The sequence below is a fragment of the Narcine bancroftii genome, chromosome 1 (genome assembly GCF_036971445.1).
Source record: "Narcine bancroftii isolate sNarBan1 chromosome 1, sNarBan1.hap1, whole genome shotgun sequence".
In the NCBI taxonomy this organism is placed as follows: domain Eukaryota; kingdom Metazoa; phylum Chordata; class Chondrichthyes; order Torpediniformes; family Narcinidae; genus Narcine; species Narcine bancroftii.
Genome location: NC_091469.1, coordinates 103411611 through 103428633, shown reverse-complemented (window position 1 = coordinate 103428633; position 17023 = coordinate 103411611). Strand labels below are relative to the sequence as shown.

General features: G+C 45.8%; 1 protein-coding gene across 2 annotated transcripts in view; it reads left to right on the top strand.

Moving 5' to 3' along the window:
• The window catches only part of LOC138761980 (coiled-coil domain-containing protein 183-like), a 111676-nt gene that overhangs the window by 55975 nt on the left and 38678 nt on the right, over positions 1-17023 (top strand). For both annotated transcript variants that reach the window (XM_069935062.1, XM_069935053.1), the window contains one exon: positions 13276-13351. In XM_069935062.1, coding sequence (XP_069791163.1) covers positions 13276-13351 — 76 coding nt within the window. The remainder of the gene's footprint in view (positions 1-13275; positions 13352-17023) is intronic.

Below are 17023 nucleotides of genomic sequence, written 5' to 3'. Positions count from 1 at the left end.
CTAAACCAGAATGGGACTAACATTCATTTAGGGAAATTTGATAGTGTGTTGGGGAAAGCTTAAGCTGAGTTGGAGAGGAATGGGGCACAGAGTAAATGCTCAAATCAGTCACCTTGAGGAGAACAAGTTAGTAAGTCCAGCAGGCAGAGCATGGAGGTAAACGCACAAAGGAAATACAGAGATTAATTGCATCTGTTTTAATGTAGTGTTTAATTAGTTGGGGGAATAAACTCAAAGTTTTAATGACCGTGAGGGGCGATAATATTGTTGCTACTACTGAGATCTGGTTGCAAGAAGAGCAGAACCTGCAAAGCAGTAACCCAGGGTGCAGAATTTTCAGGCAAGAGAGGTGGTATTGCACTGTTAGTCATGGGAAACATTACTTCAATATGAGAGAGGATATCCTAGAAGGCTCTTCAAACAAGGATGTGTCCAGCTTTGGAACAAAAAGGTGTTGTCCCAAGCACTATGATGCTCTGTGGTGAATGCAAAATTGAATTAACCCCTTCCTAGTAAACACATGGAATGAGTGATACAGAGTCAGTAAGGAAATAATTTAAGGCAAATCAGGAATAATCACCCATTCTCAGATTAAACATCCTTAGCCAAGGGTCCATCCTTCAGATTTATTGTCAGAGTTCATTCATGACATTACATAAACCCTGAGATTCCTTTTCCCTGTGGGCACAGCAGAATTAATACTAATTGGTAGTGTGTAGTTGGTGCACAGCACAGTATTGCGAACCGCCACCATCGGTTCATAGACTTGACACATTGTGGGTTAGCGGTGCTGGGCGCCAAAGTACAGCGAGTGGATCAGATGAAGCCCCTGCTTAAAGGGCTGGGGTGCTAATGGCTCATAGCTTTAACCTGCTGGTCCACAGGAACAGCAGCTGTTCACTAACGAGCTTGTTAACAGGCAGGGAATAAAAGGTCTGTGTCTTCTTTCTTTTTCTTCTTTGGCTTGGCTTCACGGACGAAGATTTATGGAGGGGTAATGTCCACGTCAGCTGAAGGCTTGTTTGTGGCTGACAAGTCCGATGTGGGAAAGGCAGACACAGTTGCAGCGGTTGCAAGGGAAAATTGGTTGGTTGGGTTATTGGGTGTTGTGTTTTTCCTCCTTTGTCTTTTGTCAGTGAGGTGGGCTCTGCAGTCTTCTTCAAAGGAGGTTGCTGCCCGCCGAACTGTGAGGTGCCAAGATGCACGGTTTGAGGCGATATCAGCCCACTGGCGGTGGTCAATGTGGCAGGCACCAAGAGATTTCTTTAGGCAGTCCTTGTACCTCTTCTTTGGTGTACCTCTGTCACGGTGGCCAGTGGAGAGCTCGCCATAGAACACGATCTTGGGAAGGCGATGGTCCTCCATTCTGGAGACGTGACCCACCCAGCGCAGTCGGGTCTTCAGCAGCGTGGATTCGATGCTGTCGGCCTCTGCCATCTCAAGTACTTCGATGTTAGGGATGAAGTCACTCCAATGAATGTTGAGGATGGAGCGGAGATAACGCTGGTGGAAGCATCTACCATAGTAGCTGCTACAAATTGGTGACCCTGAAAGTAAGATTCAATGAATTTGAATCATTATGGAAAAGGAGAACATTTCAACTGCAACAACAACTCCCACCTCCACGACAGTTAATGTAGTTGGGCTTCATTTGCCTCCTTTCTGGACACATCAGCCTCAATTTTGGTTTCTTTAAGCTGAAACCCAATTTTGTCTTCGGGGTATAATGGCAGAAGACACAAAATTTTGGCATGTTGTGAGTACATTGGATGTGGCCACTGCATCGCGAGTAAGTGAATTTATTGCTCATCCTCCAGCAGAAGACCAGAACACCAGATTATCAGGCAAGGCAGACGACATCCGTACATTCTCCAGACTTGTCACCATCAAAGGGCTACAGAAGTTTTTTGGGAATAATAAATTTTTATCGCAGATTTATTCCCTGGAATGCTGACATCTTGTGACCCCTGTTTAACATCATCTCTGCTCCAAAAAAAATCATTACCTGGACTGCAGAGGCAGAGGCCACATTTATGTCCGTCAAAGAGGCATTTGCCAAAGCAGCAATGCTTGTGCATCCAAATCCTGAAGTTGTTTTGATGCTTAGCACAGATGCCTCTGGAACAGCTGTGAGTGCAGTTCTGGAACAATACAAAAATGACCATTATCAGCCCCTTGCCTTCTTTAGTTGTCATCTAAGACCAGCGGAAATAAAGTACAGCACCTTTGATTGAGAACTATTAGCACTTTATCTGGCTATAAGGCACTTTCATTATATCTTGGAGGGTTGACATTTCACTATATTCACAGTCCGTAAACTGCTCATTTTTGCCTTTAGCAAAGTCATAGATCCTTGGTCGGCAAGACAACAACAACATTTGTCCTACATTTTGGAGTTTACTACGGACATACGTCATATTTCGGGAAAGGACAATCTGGTCGCAGATGTGCTCTCCAGATCCAAGTGTGTGCCATATTCAAGGTGGAGTCAACGTTGCTGAACTGGCTGTGGCACAATCCGCGGATCCGGATATACAGGCATACAGTACAGCTATTACTGGACTCGACATTCAACAGGTGGCACCACAACAAGGTAGTCCAGACTCCTTTGTGATGTATCGTTGGGCTATCCTCGACCATTGGTCCCATTATCTTGGAGACGGCGTCTTTTTTATGACATTCACAATCTATCACACCCACCCATCAGGACTTCAGTCAAAATAATGACAAACAAGTACATGTGGCATAGACTGAAAAAAGATGTCGTGCAATGGGCACGAATGTGTATATCCTGCCAATCTGCGAAAATTCAACACCAAACCAAGGCACCCCTGAAGCCTTTCCTGACAATGCACAAGATTTGAGCGTGTGCACGTGGATCTGGTTGGACCATTACCAGTATCACAGGACATGAGGTATATTCTCATAGTAGTAGACCGCTTCACACACTGGCCAGAGGCCATTCCATTACCAGTCAGTGATACTAGAGCATTCATTTTAAATTCTATTGCTAGATTTGGAGTGCCTACACACAACTTCAGACCGTGGACCACAGTTTACTTCGGCGTTTTGGGCTTCCTTGGCTCGTTTTTATGGTACATAGTTGCACCACACTACTGCACCTGTTCCTGAACCCAGTTGTGTGAGTCTTGTGGCACCTATACCTCTTTACTCATGGCAGTAATGAGAACACAGTGTCTGCTGGGTAGTCTGGGTCTTGATAATTGCTGCTCCCCACTGACGGCAGCGTTCCCTGTAGATGCGCTCAATAATGGAGAGGGTTTGCCTATATTATCCTGAGTTGTGTCCACTACCTTTTGGAGGGCTTTTCACTTAGTGATATTGGTGTTCCCATACCAGACCATGGTGCTGCAGGTCAGCACACTTCCCACCAGACACTTGTAGAAATTTGCCATGATTTCTGATATCATTCGCAAACTCCTGAGGAAGTAGAGGTGCTGACGTGCATTCTTCACGATGCCATTGATGTGTTGGGTCCAAGAAAGATCCTCCAGGATGGTGACTCCCAAGAACCTAAATTTGCTTACCCTCTCCACTTCTGATTCCCCCAATGATCACTGGATTATATACCTCTGGCTTTCCTGAAGTCAACAATCAACTCCTTAGTTTTGATGACATTGAGTGCAAGGTTGTTGTTGGTACACCATTCAGCCAAGTTTTCAATCTCCATCCTGAAAGCTGACACATCTCTTTTCTTTATACAAATAAAGGCAAATTTGTAGATGGTGTCATTGTCACACCGAGCTATCCAGTCATAGGTATAAACTGAGTAGAGCTGGAGGCTAAGAACACAACCCTGTGTTGCTCCAGTATTGTTGGAGATTATGGAGGATAAGTTCTTACCAATCTTCACTGATTGTGGACTAGAGGTGAGGAAATCCATGATCCAATTACACAGTGGGGTGTTAACACCCAGGACTTGGAGTTTGCTAATCAGTTTTGAGGGGATGTTGGTGTTAAATGCTGAATTGTAGTCAATAAAGAGCATCCTGATGTATACATCTTTGCTGTCCAGGTATTCCAGGCCTTTGTATAGAGCCAGTGAGATGGCATCCACTGTAGACCTGTTTCTATTATAGGCAAACTGGAATGGATCTATGTCACTGCTCAGACAGGAGCTGATATGCTTCATCACCAGCTTTTCAAAACACTTAATCACTGTTGATGTATGTGCTACTGGTCGATAGTCATTAAGGCAGGTTACTGCATTCTTCTTGGGCACCGGTATGATTGATGCCTGTTTGAAACAGGTGAGTACCATGCCCTGCTGGAGTGAGATGTTGAAGATATCTGTGAATAACTTGTTAAGATAATCAGCACAGATCTTTAGTACTCGGCCAGAAACTCCATCTGGGCCAGATGCTTTCCTCGGATTCACTCTCCTTAAGACAGCATGCACGCCATTCTCAGATTCAGACAGGAGGGGATTGTCAGGGGCATGGGGCAGCAAGGAGGTGAGGGTGGTTCTTTGCTGTTACTGTCATCAAATCAGGCGTAAATGGCGGAGTACCTCCGGGAGAGAAGGTTTTAAGTCAGCGACTTTACCGGATTTGGTTTTGTAATAGGTTATGGGATTTAGGCCCTGCTACAGCTGCTGGGTGTCCTTTGTTGTTTCCATTTTCATCCAGAATCTCCACTTCACCTGGGGGATAGCCCTCCACAGATTATACCTGCTCCTGCTGTACTGATCTGGATCTCTGGACTTCAATGCCTGCGATCTGGCTCTCAGCAGATTCCGGATTTCATCGTTCATCCAGGGCTTCTGGTTGGGAAAATTCTGAATGATTTGGTGGGGACACACTTAACCACAGCTGTTTAGATAGTGTGTGACAGCCTCGGTACATCCTGTGCTGGACTGTTTGATGTTCTATGTTCATTGATTATATCTCAGAAAGAGTAGTACCTGCAATTCTGGACACCAGGCTATGGGAAAGATGTTAAGAGTTCGGAAGAAAGATATTGCCAGGAATTAAGTTCTTCTGTTATGAGGAGAGACTGAGAGGCTAGGTCTGTTTTCTGAGATTGGAGATGATTAAAAAGGAACATGATTGAGATGTATAGAAAGGAAACCTTCTGTTTATCACAGGTAGATGAACTAGAAGTCATAGATTTAGGGTAAAGGGTAAGAGATTTAGTTGGGGAGAGGGGGAAGGATCCTGCAAGCAAAATGCACGTGGAATAACAATAATAATGAGTTTATTATCATATATGAAATAACTCAAAGCACTCTTTTTTGTTATTTTCAATTTAGAGCATATTTGAGGGATAAGTTAGGACAAACCATGTTGTTGCATAGTTGCACTGAAGTAGAACTTCTTATTAGGAAGGAAATTGTGAAGAAACTTGCATCTATGATATATTCTTTATTACAAGTAGGAACTCCTAAGTTTGGAGTTCATAAATCTTGGCAGAGGTGGGAATTAGATTTGAACATTATAATGGATGAACAAAGATGGGTAGATCTATGTAGGGATTGCATGACTAACGCTATTAATGTAAGGTACAGCTGAAAACGGCCATACTGCAATCCACTGAAGAGGTACTGGGCTTCTCCTCCAGGAAAAACAAGGACTGGATTGACGAAAACAACCAGGAAATCCAGGAGCTGCTGGCAAAGAAGTGATCTGCCCACCAGGCTCACCTTGCAAAGCCTTCCTGGCCAGAGAAAAAACGAGCCTTCAGTCTCGCAAGCAGCCATCTTCAGCGCAAACTCCAGGAGATCCAAAATGAGTGGTGGACTAGCCTCGCCAAACGAACCCAGCTTAGCGCCAACATTGGCGACTTCAGGGGTTTTTATGAGACACTAAAGGCGGTGTACGGCCCCTCACCCCAAGTCCAAAGCCCTCTGCGCAGCTCAGACGGCGAAGTCCTCCTCAGCGACAAGATCTCCATCCTCAATCAATGGTCAGAACACCTCCAATCCCTTTTCAGTGCCAACGGCTCAGTCTAAGAATCCACCCTGCTCCAGCTCCCTCAACAACCCCTGAGTCTAGAGCTGGATGAGGTCCTTACCCGGGAAGAGACATATAAGGCAATTGAACAACTGAAAAGTGGCAAAGCAGCAGGTATGGATGGAATCCCCCCAGAGGTCTGGGAGGCTGGCGACAAAGCTCTGCATACCAAATTGCATGAGTTTTTCATGCTCTGCTGGGACCAAGGAAAGCTGCCTCAGGACCTTTGTGATGCCATCATCATCACCCTGTACAAAAACAAGGGTGAGAAATCAGACTGCTCAAACTACAGGGGAATCACTCTGCTCTCCATTGCAGGCAAAATCTTTGCTAGGATTCTCCTTAATAGACTAATACCTAGGGTCGCCAAAAATGTCCTCCCAGAATCACAGTGTGGCTTTCGCACAAACAGAGGAACTACTGACATGGTCTTTGCCCTCAGACAGCTCCAAGAAAAGTGCAGAGAACAAAACAAAGGACTCTACATCACCTTTGTTGACCTCACCAAAGCCTTTGACACCGTGAGCAGGAAAGGGCTTTGGCAAATATTAGAGCGCCTCGGATGCCCCCCCAAGTTCCTCAACATGGTTATCCAACTGCACGAAAACCAACAAGTTGGGTCAGATACAGCAATGAGCTCTTCGAACCCTTCTCCATTGACAACGGTATGAAGCAAGGCTGCGTCCTCGCCACCAACCCTCTTTACTATCTTCTTCAGCATGATGCTGAAACAAGCCATGAAAGACCTCAACAATGAAGACAGTGTTTACATCCGGTACCGCACGTATGGCAGTCTCTTCAATCTGAGGTGCCTGCAAGCTCATACCAAGACACAAGAGTGACTTGTCCGTGAACTACTCTTTGCAGACGATGCCGCTTTAGTTGCCCATTCAGAGCCAGCTCTCCAGCGCATGACGTCCTGTTTTGTGGAAACTTCCAAAATGTTTGGCCTGGAAATCACCCTGAAGAAAACTGAGGTCCTCCATCAGCCAGCTCCCCACCATAACTACCAGTCCCCCCACATCTCCATCGAGCACACAGAACTCAAACGGTCAACCAGTTTACCTACCTCGGATGCACCATTTCATCTGATGCAAGGATCGACAAAGAGATAGACAACAGACTCTCCAAGGCAAATAGTGCCTTTGGAAGACTACACAAAAGAGTCTGGAAAAACAATCACCTGAAGAAACACACAAAGATCAGCGTGTACAGAGCCTTTGTCATACCCATGCTCCTGTTCGGCTCTGAATCATGGGTCCTCTACCGGCATCACCTACGGCTCCTAGAACGCATCCATCAGCGCTGTCTCCGCTCCATCCTCAACATTCATTGGAATGACTTCATCACCAACATCGAAGTACTGGAGTTGGCAGAGTCCGCAAGCATCGAATCCACACTGCTGAAGATCCAACTGTGCTGGGTGGGTCACGTCTCCAGAATGGAGGACCATCGCCTTCCCAAGATCGTGTTATATGGCGAGCTCTCCACTGGCTATCGAGACAGAGGTGCACCAAAGAAGAGGTACAAGGACTGCTTAAAGAAATCTCTTGGTGCCTGCCACATTGACCACCGCCAGTGGGCTGATATCGCCTCCAACTGTGCATCTTGGCGCCTCACAGTTCGGGGGGCTGCAACCTCCTTTGAAGAAAACCGCAGAGCCCACCTCACTGACAAAAGACAAAGGAGGAAAAACACAACACCCAACCAATTTTCCCTTGCAACCGCTGCAACCGTGCCTGCCTGTCCCGCATCGGACTTGTCAGTCACCAACGAGCCTGCAGCAGACGTGGACATACCCCTCCATAAATCTTCGTCCACGAAGCCAAGCCAAAGAAAGAGATTAGTTCTGTATAATCTTTTACATCAGTTATATCTTACACCACAGAAATTGCAGAGATTGAAATCAGATTTATCAGATCAATATTTTAGGGTGGTGAAGATGTAGGAACTTTTTTTGCATTCAACTTGGTCATGTCCTAAGGCAAGACCTTTTTGGCTGAAATTAACAAATTTTTTTGAACAAGTTACAGGTGTTGTATTTCCACAAAATCCAGATTTTGTAGTGGCTGCTAAACAAACAGAAACACATCATTGGACACGGTGGGGATTTCAGTTGAACTGTTTATTTGAACTTTGCGCGTGCCCTGCACAGCACTGACGTCATCACATTGCCCGGGGTGCGAGCTGTGGCCTAAGCCATGAGGCAATGAACAAACCTCGACGGCGCCATCTTTCTGCAGCTGACCCGCCAGCGCAGCGGTACAAGCGGTGCTGGTTCACTCACAGAGATGTGCGCTGCCACACAACCAGCCCCCAGAACCAGCTTATGCTCTAAATTGAAAATAACAAAAAAGAGTGCTTTGAGTTATTTCATATATTGTACATATCTGATAATAAACTCATTATTATTGTTATTCCACGTGCATTTTGCCTGCAGGATCCTTCCCCCTCTCCCCAACTAAATTTCTTACCCTTTACCCTGAATCTATGACTTCTAGTTCATCTACCTGTGATAAACAAAAGGTTTCCTTTCTATACACCTCAATCATGTTCCCTCTTATGAGGCGGCCGACCTCTCCGTTTAGGTTGTGCTGTCTACACGGGTTGGTCTAAGTCCACGTGCGCTGACTTCAGTTCCTCCCTGCCCCAAATGTCCAGAGTGAAAGTCTTTCCCAATCAGTGGAGGACCTTATATGGGCCCTCGTACGGGTGCTGCAGGGGTCTAGTGTGGGCCACGCCAGATGAACATGAACCCCGCTGAGGCCAGCTCTTTGGGGACATTCGTCAGGTGCTTGTCGTGGTGGGGGTGCCAGCGAGGCGTGTCTTACGGAGGTCCAAGAGAAGGGTTGGGATCTCACCTGGATTTTGTGCCCACTCCAAAAAGCTCCCCTGGTAGTGACAGTGGTGCACCGTAGAAGAGTTCTGCGGATGAAGCCTGGGGGTCCTCTTTTGGAGCCGTTCGAATGCCAAGCAGGACCCATGGCAACTTGTCTGTCCAGTTGGGTCCTTTTAGCTGTGCCATGAGAGCCGCCTTGAGGTGCCGGTGGAAACGCTCTAAGAGTCCATTTGCCTGGGGATGATAGGCCGTGGTGTGGTGGAGCTTGATTCCCAAGCAGCTTGCTAGTTGCGCCCAGAGGGCAGAGGTGAACTAGGCGCCCCTGTCGCTAGTCATGTGGGCTGGAACGCTGAACCGGGCGACCCAGTTAACCAGCAGGACTCGGCGGAAGTGTCCCTGATGGGGATGGCTTCTGGCCACCTCATCGTCTGGTCGACCACAGTCAGGAGGTAGTGAGCATCCCTGGATACCGGTAGAGGGCCCACTATATCAATGTGGATATGGTCAAACCTCCTGGCTGGTGGGTCAAAATGTTGTATCAGGGCTCTAATATGGTGTTGAACTTTGGAGGCTTGGCAATGCATGCAATTCCTCTCCATCTGGGCCACTTGTTTTTTTAATCTGTCCCAGACAAAACGTTCCGCCACCATGCATACTGAGGGGTGGGCCAAGTCGTGAATCATCCAGAATGCCTCCTTCCTCTAGTGTTGGGGGACTACCGGTCACGGCGAGCCAGTCTAGACATCACACAGGACAGTGTCTGGCTGCCTGACAATTTTAGGTCCTCGAGACGCAGGCCGGTGATGGCGGTTTGGAAGGCCTGCATCTCTTCATCCTCCCTCTGGGCCTGAGCTAATTGGGTGTAGTTCAGGCTGGGGGACAAGTTGTAGATGGTAGGTCTGGAGAGCATGTCGGCAACAACATTGTTCTTGCTGGCCTGGTGTCAGATGTCGGTGGTGAACTCTGACCAAGGACCCTTAGCCATGGTGAGGGCCTGAGAGGGCAGCTTGTGGTCCATGAAAATGGTGAATGGTCTGCCCTCCAGGAAGTAGTGGAAGTGCCTGATAGAGAGGTACAAGGCCAGGAGCTTCCTGTCAAATGCACTGTACCTCAGCTCAGGTAGTCAGGTGCCAGTTGAAGAATGCCAGCGGGTGCCACTGCCTGTTGACTTCTTGTTCGAGGACGCCCCCGATGGCCGTGGTGGAAACATCCACCGAGAGTGCTATGTGGGCATCGGGCTGTGGGTGGGCCAGTAGGGTGGCGCTAGCGAGGGCAGTCTTGGTCCGTGCAAAGGCTGTATCAGTCTCTTTCAACTACTTGAGTGTCTTTTGTTTGGCTGAGATCAGGGCAAACAGTGGGCGCATTATGTGGGTGGCCCTAGGGATGAAACGGTGGTAGAAGTTAACTATCCTGGTGAACTCCTGTAGGCTCCTGAGGGTGTCTGGCTTGGGGAACTGCTGTATGACCGTGACCTTGTCCTGTGACGGTGCTGCCACATCCGCAGTGATTGTATGGTCCAGAAACTGTAGCGACTTTTTCCCAAACTGACATTTGGCCACGTTGACGGTGAGGCCATATTCAGCCAGGCAGGCGAACAGTGGGCAGAGATGGGTCTTGTGCTCATTGTGATCTCGACTGGTAATGAGGATGTCATCGAGATAGATGAACACAAAGTCCAGGTCTCTACCCACTACGTCCATGAGCCGCTGGAAGGTCTGGGCTGCGTTCTTCAGGCCAAAGGGCATCTGCAGGAATTCAAAAAGGCCGAACTAGGTGATGGCGGTTTTGCCAATATCATCCGGGTGTACAGGGATTTGATGGTAGCCCCTCACTAAGTCGACCTTAGCAAAAACCTTGGCACCGTGTAGGTTGGCCGTAAAGTCCTGTATGTGGTGGATGGGGTACTGGTCAGGTGTGGTTGCATCGTGAGCCGGTGGTAGTCCCCACACGGGCACCAACCCCCATAGGCCTTTGGGACCATGTGCAGAGGAGAGGCCCAGGGGCTCTCTGACCTGCGGACATGCCGAGTTCCTGGAGGCGGGAGAACTCCTCTTTCTCAAGCTGCAGCTTCTCCGGTGACAGTTGTCTGGCCTTGATGTAGAGTGGGGAGCCCTGTGTAACAATGTGGTGGTGGGTGCCGTGCTGGGGCATGGTGGCCATAGAATGGCAGGGAACTTGTCTAGGATGCGGGAGTACTCATTCCTGGGCGTACAGCCGGTGGCTATTCCTGGGTTGAGGACGTTGGAAGGCTCAAGTCGAAGGGACTAGAAGACATGGACATGCATGAATCTCTTGCCCTTCAGGTCAACCAGCAGGCTGTGCGCTCAGAGGAAATTGGCTCCTAGCAGCGCAGTTCTCACAGTGATCAGCAGGAACTTCCAGCGGTATTTGTCTGGCCCGAGGTGTACCTGAATGGTCCATGTGCCGAAGGTTTTTGTGTCAGTGCCGTTCGCTGCCTGCAGGGTCGGGCCTCGTGCTTTCATGCGGGATTGAAGAACAGTCGGGGGAAGCACGCTCAACTCTGCTCCGATGTCCACCAGAAAATGCCGCCCATTAGTCTTGTCGACCACATGTAAGGCTGTTTGTGTGGCCAGCTGTTGCAGTCATTAACGACGGCTGGCCTGGTCGTTTCCATGGTATGAGGAGGGCTGGCAGCACTTGCGAGCTTGGGCTCCCCAGCGTTGGTGGTATAAACACCAGGTGGTTTAGTGCTCCTCTGTTTTCTGACTGGGGGTGGGCTGTAATCGGCTGGAACCAGAATGGGTGACCTGATTCGTTCTCCCGTTTGGTTCGCCACAGCACGTTGGCGCGGGCTGCGATCTTCTGGGGGTCCGAGAAGTCCTCGTCCGCTAGTAGGAGCTGGATGTCTTCTGGCATTTGTTCAAGGAAGGCTTGCTCAAACATCAGGCAGGGTTTTTGGACTTCTGCCAGTGTGAGCATTTCTCCATCAGTGCAGTCAGGGTTCTGTCCCCCAGGCCATCAAGGTGCATCAGCCTGGCCGCGCGCTGCCGGCAGGAGAGTCCGAAGGTGCCGAGGAGGAGGGTTTTGAGGGTGACATACTTGCCCTCCTCTGGAGGATTGTGGATTTGGTCGTCCACTCTGGCCGTGGTTTCTTCATCAAGGGCGCTCACCACATGGTAGAACATCGTGGAGTCAGAGGTGATCTGTCTTGAGATGAAACTGCACCTCCGCTTGCCTTAACTACGTGCGAGATCAATGAGTCCAAAAGGGATGAAGTTTCACGGAGACCGCGTTGATTGCCGGCGAATCCATGTTTGTAGACCAGATAATGTCTGGGCTCTGTGAGTTCACCAATATAGTGGCTGCTACACAAACAGAAGCAAACCACTGGACATGGTGGGGCTTTCAGTCGAACTGTTTATTTGAACTTCGTGCGTGCCCCTTTAAGGCCAATAGGAGTTCCGCCCCATGCAGCAGTGACATCATCACATTGCCCAGGGCATGAGCTGTGGCCTAAGCCACGAAGCAATGAGCAAGCCCCGACGGCGCCATCTTTCTGCAGTTGCCCCGCCAGTGTAGTGATACAAGCGGGGTCAGTTCGCTCACAGAGATGTGCGCCGCCACAATTTATTTTTATTGAGAAATATTGAAGGAACAAGACCTAAATTAAAATTACCAATATATCAATTGGATTTTGTTAAAGTTGCATTAGCGGTGGGAAGGAAATGTATTGAAGTTACTTGGAAATCAGATATATGTTTGGGAATGGCAAGATGGAATGCAGAAATTCAAAGTTGTATTCCTTTGGTAAAAATTACATATAGTTTGAGGAATAACTATTCTGTTTTTGCAAATTTGGCACCCTATAGCCAAATATTAGGTTTAAATTTGTAAAATTGTCCTTTCTATGCCTCTGGACCTGCAAGAATCTCCTCTGAATTATGTAAATGAATTTTTTTAAACATGTGTTAGGCAGCATTCCTTTGTGCAATCCTGAAAATTCTCTTTTTCTATTTCTCTTCTTTTATATAACTATATTATATTTTTTATATTGTTTATTTTGAGGGAGGGGGTTGGGGGTGGGGAATACCATTATGTATGTCACTTTTTTTTCTTTTTTTAACAAATCTTGATTACTACATGTATGGAAATTTTTTAAATAAAATTCAAAAAAAGACATGTACAATGCCTGAAATTCTTATTTGCTGTGACTGTTTGTGATTGCGTGTATGTACTCTGACAATAAACTTGAGGCAAGTTAAATTTATATTGTGAAACACATTTTATTGACCATTTTGTGTGGTACAATGCCAAAAATAACAAGAATCAAACTGACAATCCAAATCAGTTTTAACTCATGTAGGCCCAAATGGTCTCAGTGCCTTGCGGGCCAGGTCCAGTGATGGTTCTAAATGAAAGAGATTGAAGATCTTAAGAATTTTTTTTGGCATTGAAAGATTACTTAGTATGCTGTCATTACAAAATTTAGACTTTCTATTTTAGATTGATGCTTCATCTCTAAGATCAGGCAGTGGGCAGTATTCAACTAGTGGAATCAGACTGAAAAAAATAATTCCAGGTAAAATCAGATCTGCACAAAGTATTGGGTGTTAAGAGTATGGTATCAAGCAATCCTATTAATCTATCTCCTCTTTCTCTTTGGCTTTGCAATGTATTCTCTCATGTATGTCTATCCAATTCCTGTTTGCATGCTTTAATGACTATGAATTCTTTCCAGCTACTTCTCAAAAGAACTTATTCCTTTTAACCCCCTTCTTACTTTGTTCTTCCCCTGATCCTTGACTGATTTGCAGGCAGAAAATACCTGTAATCTGTCTAAATCAATTGTGATTGTGCATACCTCTCAATAAGCCCAATAGCCTGAATATGCTTGAGATTGTCCAACCTCGGAAGCTAAGCAGGCTCAGGCCTGGTCAGTTCTTGGAGGGAAGTCCACCTAGGAACACCAGATGCTGAATGTTTCTGTGAGGGATGCTGGACAAAGTGGCGACTCTCTGTCTGCCTTATAATTACAAAGTTACAGAATTTCATGTATGTTACATTCTAAATGTAGTATTACATGACAATAATGGACCCTTTATCTTTACCTTTTATCTTCTTTGCTCCAAGGAGAACAACAACTGGTTCTAACCTTGTCACTGAAAACCTTCAACCTTGGAACTGTTCAAGTTAATGTCATACCTTTCTAAGACCTTCACGTTCTTCCTAAAATGTGGTGACTGGAACTGAATGTGCTGTGGCCAAAGATGCCTGATACAAGTTCAGCTTATAAAGCTGCTTTGGCACTTGTGAATCCCATAGGCTTCACTTAGTACCCTCTTCACATGCATTTGTAAGTCATTCTGTTGCTGCACACTTTTTGTTGAACTGTGCCGCGTAGACCATTTTATACCTCCTCAACCACCCAACCAAATGCATCATTTGCCCTTCTCTGCATTAACTTTCAGCTTCCACATCAGCCCATACAACTAGCATATCTGTGGCTTCTAAAATTCTATTCCTTTTATCACTTAAAAGCTTTGTATCTTTCACAAAACTGAGCTTGGAATTATTATCAAGAATATGGAATTAATAATGTGTGGTAATGAAGTAGCAGGACTTTCTAATTATGATGGACAGGACAAGCATGATTTTTTTTATAAATACGTACAAAGTTATCATTTAATACAAAAGATATATTGAAGCAAGTCTAACTTTTAGCTTATCAGTAATGTATAAGCACAGCAAGAACCCAGAAAAATGGCACGTGTATTCTGTAATCAAAACGAGCAGTTTCCCAGATTGGACATGCCAAAAATTACACCATTTGGGCTCCTTTCAATAAAATTATCTTTCAAAGATCATGTAAGTGTATGAGGTTTGGGATTCCATTTTTTTTTTATCAGTTTTCAAACTCAATCTCATACAGTGATCACTGTTCATCAAAACTTACAGTCATCATTTCTCTACAAGTTTCACGATTGAGTTTGTCCCATTTTTTCCACCCCTCCCTCCCCCTGTTATCACACACAACGAACCATATTGAAACCGACATTCAAGACACTCACAACAAAGGTTAAAAATATAAATCAGGGATATGTGGTTTTGTTACATCCCAGTGGCCCATGACCCAGCCATTATCCTATCCATGATCTTCTTTATTAATTTTTTTCCCAGATTGGGATGGGATGGGGCTAGGCCGTGAGACAGGATGGTACATCCTATAACTGCACCTATGAAATTTAGGTACGATTTCCAAATCTTAAGGAAGGTACTGTATTTTTTCCTAAGATTATAAGTGATATTCTCCAGGGGAACACAGCTCTGCATTCCAGCACACAGTGCTGAAACTGGAGTCGGACTTCCAGATAACTGCTATGCACTTACTGGCCACTACCAATGCGACCATTACAAATTGGATTTGAAGTTTGGACAGCTTTGGGATTCCATTGTAGTCTGATTAATACTACCTCCCTTTGTGCACATCATTACTTTTTGCAATTTAAAGAGGTCCATAGAGTACAAATGTCTAAAGTTAAATTATCTCGTTTTTATTCAAATGTAAAATTACTGAGGCTTCTTTGATTCATCTGTTTTGAACTTGCCCTAGTGTATATAAAAAAATTTAAAAAGATATTTTTCAAACATTATTAAAGTTAAATTGGAACCTTGCCCTTTAATTGCTCTTTTCGGATCATTTCAAGATGATGATGTTTTATTGACTTCAATTCAAAATTGAATTTTATTTTTTACTTCATTGATAGCCAGACGCGCAATTTTGATTAATTGGAAAGACTAAACTCCACCTACACACATACAATGTTTAAATGATATTATGTGTTGTGTAAGTTCAGAAAAAATTCTTTCTTTGGCTTGGCTTCGCGGACGAAGATTTATGGAAGGGTAATGTCCATGTCAGCTGCAGGCTCATTTGTGGCTGACAAGTCCGATGCGGGACAGGCAGACACGATTGCAGGGGAAAATTGGTTGGTTGGGGTTGGGTGTTGGGTTTTTCCTCCTTTGTCTTTTGTCAGTGAGGTGGGCTCTGCGGTCTTCTTCAAAGGAGGTTGCTGCCTGCCGAACTGTGAGGCGCCAAGATGCACGGTTTGAGGTGATATCAGCCCACTGGCGGTGGTCAATGTGGCAGGCAAAAATTTAGATATCCCTTAAAGATTCAACTACTAATTTTCTAATAGAAGAATGAGGGGAGACTTGATAGAGGTTTATAAGATTATGAGAGGTATAGACAGAGTAGATGTGAGTAGGATGTTTCTACTTAAATTGGGGGAGATAAATACAAGAGGTCAGAGCTTTAGTCCTTTTTTCTTTACACTGGCATACCACTTTAAGTAATCCCTATGCCATCGGTGCTCTGTGATCATTAAGGGATTGCTTAAGGTGGTGTGTGAAGGGAAAGTTGAGAATCGCTGCTCTAGACCCAATTGTTTCTGAAATATTTTGCTTGAGAATAATTGTCATTGGCCCATTTCCTTTGGAGTTACAAAACTATGCACATAGCAAGTCAATTAGGTATAATTAAAACGGTGGTTATCAAACTTTTTCTTTCCATCCACATACCACCTTAAGCAATCCATTACTAATCACAAAGCACCGATGGCATAGGGAATACTTAAAGGGGTATGTGAGTGGTAAGGAAAAGGTTGAGAACACTGCTTTAGGCTGAAAGGGGAGAGGTATTACAGGAACATCAGAGAGTGGTAGGAATGGAGAGGAGTCACGTGATGGAGTAGTGGCCGGACGATGAACTCCAGCCCTCTCCAGAAAAGTCGGGAAAAACAAAGGAAAACACAAAGGCACAGAAATAAAAGTTACAGAAAAGTGAGTATAAAGGTGGAAAGAAGATGGCAACAAAAAAAGAAAAATCAAAATCAACGGTAAGAAGAGAGGAAGAGAAGACAACGGAGGAAAAAGGTGAAGGCCTTACCTGTCCGAAGAGGCCCGCTGCGGAGAGAGAAACCCGCTCCCTCAGGTCGGTAAATAATGGACTACAAAAATGGCTCGCTGAGCCGAGTAAAAGTGCACAACCGCGCATGCAAAAAAACACACCGACGGGAGGGGGGACCAGCTGGGGATTCGATCTCCACAGCCGGCAACGACAGCTGCAGAACACCTGCAGCAAGAAGAGACCACAGAAGACAATAGAAACAAGAAAGAAGAGAAGGAAAGGGCAACAAAGAAACAACAGATGGCCAACCCAGAGGAAGAAGAAGAGGAAGAGGAAGAGTACAGT